Source organism: Coregonus lavaretus (genome assembly GCF_964263955.1).
Source record: "Coregonus lavaretus genome assembly, chromosome: 31".
NCBI classification, from domain to species: Eukaryota; Metazoa; Chordata; class Actinopteri; order Salmoniformes; family Salmonidae; genus Coregonus; species Coregonus lavaretus.
This window is the reverse complement of record NC_140018.1, coordinates 33,268,077-33,272,296: the sequence shown is the minus strand read 5'-3', so window position 1 is coordinate 33,272,296 and position 4,220 is coordinate 33,268,077. Positions and strand designations below refer to the sequence as shown.

General features: G+C 37.8%; 1 protein-coding gene across 1 annotated transcript; it reads right to left on the bottom strand.

Moving 5' to 3' along the window:
- Nucleotides 1–1,753: 1,753 nt before the first annotated feature.
- Nucleotides 1,754–3,994, bottom strand: LOC311106359 (axin interactor, dorsalization-associated protein-like). The gene is made up of 4 exons (XM_084148698.1): nucleotides 3,905–3,994; nucleotides 3,579–3,701; nucleotides 3,306–3,423; nucleotides 1,754–3,102 (listed from the first exon to the last, which is right to left on the bottom strand). Exons 1-4 carry the CDS (start codon nucleotides 3,990–3,992, stop codon nucleotides 3,006–3,008), a joined length of 426 nt encoding a protein of 141 aa, XP_084004824.1. The 5' UTR covers nucleotides 3,993–3,994; the 3' UTR covers nucleotides 1,754–3,005.
- Between the last annotated feature and the right edge of the window lie 226 nt (nucleotides 3,995–4,220).

The window sequence follows — 4,220 nt, the reverse complement described above, 5'->3', positions numbered from 1 at the left end:
AAGGCCTGTTGTGCAATAACATTTATATTGTATGACTGAGGATTTTCAGTTTTTAAAAGGGTATTATGTTGGTTTTGTATTAATTTCACAATGTTATGGAAATATTAAAAATAAAGGGGCCCCAAGCTTTTTGGGTTGCTTGCGCTGGTTCTAACTGACTAGGTGAAAAATCTGTTGATGTGCCCTTAAGCAAGGCACTTAACCCTAATTGATCATGTAAGTCGCTTTAGATAAGAGCGTCTGCTAAATGACTAAAAATGTTTACAAAAAATGTATCAATCATTTCAGAAGTACCGTATTATCTTAACTCTTCCCAAAACAGTCTTCAGAATGAACTGAAAAGGAAGGTTGTGTAAATTGATAGTCAGAGATGTATTTACTATTCTTAGGATATTTTATTAATAAAGCTGGTAAAAAGTACTGCAGTTATGTTATCTATTGTTCATATGAAGCATATGACAACTCTTCAGATCCATTTTAGTTTAAAGGAAATGTCTGATAGTGCTCAATGTATTTGTTTTGTATGGATAGCTATATTACATGTGAAAAGCCATTCATCACCCACTAACTGAACACCTGTCATATTACCTTCACATTTGTTTGTCTTTTTTTTGTTCTTATGTTACATCAGGGATGCATCACATTTGTCAATTTATTTTCAAGTAAAAAAAGAACCTGATATTTCTTGCACATGATTAAAGTCCGTATTTGCATTACATTTATATCATTGCGCTCAGATAATGTATGCTTTGGTGAGAAATATTTGTTTAACTCTGAGTAGGTCCCAGAGCGTTTCTTTGTACCCACAGACAATATTTACTGCTACCAAAACACTTGACTGATTTGATTATTAATGGCATATCTGGAATGGTATTATGTACACTGTTATCAAGGCTGTCAAATGATTGTATAGTTGGGCTCTGCTCTGCCTTATACAGTATGTGAAGCCATAAATGGAGTTACTGAAGGTTAATCATGATGACTAAGTGAATTTTCTGTCGGCCACACCCTACACTTGAATTTGCTCTCTTTGTACATGCTATCAATAACAGCTACAGTAATACCCATCTGTTTATTCCTGAAGTGGTTAATTCTGGTAATTGCTATGGGCACTCCTGCAAAGCCTTCACTAGTCTTGCATGACAGTGGCTATGGTAGTGAGCATCAAATACGTGATCCATTGTGGTTCAATTGTGACTGACTGATCTACAAATAATTAGCAGTTTATTTTATGATGAAAGGTCATTTGTAGATCAGTCAGCAGTCACCTGCAATGTCGAACAAGCCAAGTGAAAATTTGACATGTGTTTAGTTAGGATTCGCTCCTTTAGTAAGTGTAAAGGAGGACTACTATTCAAACAGCATTTTATTGTTTATTAGAAATGAAAGCAGTGTAAATTGTCAATCCAATGATAAATGTTCATTTTCTCACAACCTGTCACCCAAAGCACAACACTGTATTGACAATCGTCAACCTTGTCAGACAGCACACACAATAATATGCACTGATTAGTGTCTCTAAATGACACATTCAAAACAACTGGGAACTTGGAAAGACAACTGGGAACTCCCAACTGGGATATCTTTTTGAACGGTCATACAACTCGGAATTCCAAGTCGGAAACTCTTTCTAGAGCTCCGACTTGAAGATCACTGACGTCATGATTTTACCTCGTTCTTTTCAGAGTTCCCAGTTGTCTTGAAAGCACCATAAGTATATTCAGTTAGTGCCATTACAAAAAAAATATCAAAATATTAATAAAAATGTAGACAATGTTTTAATAGTGGTTAGCCATTGTGGCATTGATGGGAACAGCATTCAAAACAAAGGTAGAAATCAACTTCAGTTACATGCAGCATCCTTTTTCAAATCCCTTTACAACAGGATGACATCATAGCATCTCAGAATCCTTTTTTAATGGTAATAAAATGCATCCTTACTTCCGCCCATCCTTGAAGTAATCACAGATCTGTGATAGGATAGATTAAAGCAAATATCCCAATATATTGCTTTTACCTATTAAATAATGCCAGATAAGTGATAAGGGTGCATTTTTAAGTAAATGAACAGGGCAGTTATGTTTTCACTCTGTGGCAGTTGTGTCAAAATATCTCATTGTGCCCATTTGAAATTGGCACCAGGATATGACATCATCAATACACCGCTTGACCACCTATGACCATGTTGTTCCTCTTTTGTCCCCAAACGGAAAGACAGAGGAAGACTAAAGACGAGGCTGGTTGTTTTTCTGCTGGTTGCTTGACATACAGTGCCAATTGTTAACTCAACTCTTATTTTCCATTGAACGTCATGCAGAGAGGAGAAAAAAAGTTATCGCTAATTGGCATCAGAGGGGTCAAATGCAGCGTTCGTAACCAAGTGGGAATTTACCATATAAGACTGGGAAAAATCCATTTGAACGGCCCTCCAACTGGAAATTACTAGTGAGAAACTCGTATATATCATCCTGAGCTCCCACTTCTCCCACATGCTGATCTCTGACTTCACCTATTAAGGAAATGACCTGGATAACAGCCTTTTCGGCAGTTAAATTCAACAACAAAACTTTATTTATAAAAAGCAATCTATTAATATGGTTTTTTAACACTCATTTGTTTACCAGCATGATAGCTTTTAGTTTATGGCTTAGGAAGCTTGTTGGCCATTAGACAAATCAGCCTTTCTCAACAAGTTCAAAGCACGTGAATGCATCCAACTGGTATTTACGACTTCACAACTGGTAAATTCCCACCTCCCACCTGGTTACGAACGCAGCATTATACAGTAGGGTGTTGTCACCGCTGTAGTTAATATGTGTCATCCAGGGCCATCCTATGACAGAGTTGAGGGTGTGGCCTTTGGGCCTGCTGGGTTTAGTATTGCTGATGTGAGTGGAGGCGGATACGCAGTAGGTACACCAAACTTTGTTGGATGTCTGATGACTACAGTGGAATTCTGTGGTGCTTCTGCTTTCTTGATGTGCTCCATTCAGTGACCTCGGTTATTAATCTTTGTGCAACGTCTGGTGGAGGTGGAGATAGAGTGGCTTCTTTGTCAGGAGCTGGAGCTTCTTCCTCTTGAAGTCAGTGGGCTTCTTGTACCTGACATCCGATAGCATAAATAAGTGATTATTTCAAACTGTATATTCAAAGGGCAGACTGACCAACAACAACAAAAAATAACACTCAAATCTGAGATTCTCCAAATAAATAGTTATCAAATTAGATTTATTTTCATCTTTAAATAAAATAGAGAGTACATTTAAAGAAAGTTAATCTGGAAAATTCAACAATGTGTCACTCACAACTCGATCACAATGGGACCAGGTTTGATCTCATCCATTTCCATGAAGGCAAAACATTTTGTGCTGGTAAACCCCTTCTTGGGTTTATAGTGCTTGAACTCAAAGAAAATAGCTACCCCTGGAACATGAACAAAATTCAGGATTAACAATTGTCCGCCCAATCCCTCTGCAAGGATTTGAACATAAACGGACACTGTAGTAGCTTAATATTACATGATACTAGCTAAATAGAGGCCCCACTACTAATTCAGTAGAAATAGAAAGTTTGATTACCTTTTGGTAGTCTCTCGATATGTCTCTGGATCTCGATGTCTACGCTGAAGTGAATGTATGTGTCCTCCTTTCGGGTAGCCACAGGTGTGTCTTGCACCGGGTTCAAATCAATGCCATTCACATCTGTTGGGAAACAAAACGTTCAGATTCACTTGGGCTGTTCTGCAGGAAAAATATATAAAAAATGTACTGTCAAGCGTCAACTCAACAGAGATAATTATTTTTACAAAATGTCTAGATTATCACTGTTTCAGACCTTACCATTTCAGATGTGAAGGTAAGCAACTCATCTCAGCATTTTAAACAATATAGCCTACATACAGTACCTTTCACACTAACTGTCATGTAGGGATCAATGCATTGCCCTGCATCTTTCAGCCCAATCTTGTCAATCTTTATCGTGAGCAGCGACATCCCGGGCTCTGAGGGTAACCGTGGTAACAATGTACCTGTTGGAGACATGAAAGCTGTAACTTTCTAAAGAAATACAATAATTGCATAAAACATTCCCACTTTCCCAGAACTAATGCAGCTGAAATCAATATAATGTTGGCGTCCGAAATGTAACCCTACTCCCTATATAGTGCACTACTTTTGACAAGGGACCATAGGGGCCGTATTGCACTATATAGGGAATAGGGT

Excerpts from the sequence above, each read along its gene's own strand:
- LOC311106359 (XM_084148698.1), bottom strand. The coding sequence starts at position 3,992 with ATGTCGCTGCTCACGATAAAGATTGACAAGATTGGGCTGAAAGATGCA. Across the intron at positions 3,702-3,904 it reads CATGACAGTTAGTGTGAAAG|ATGTGAATGGCATTGATTTG; the intron begins GTACTGTATGTA and ends GTTTCCCAACAG. Across the intron at positions 3,103-3,305 it reads GGTCCCATTGTGATCGAGTT|GTACAAGAAGCCCACTGACT; the intron begins GTGAGTGACACA and ends ATCGGATGTCAG.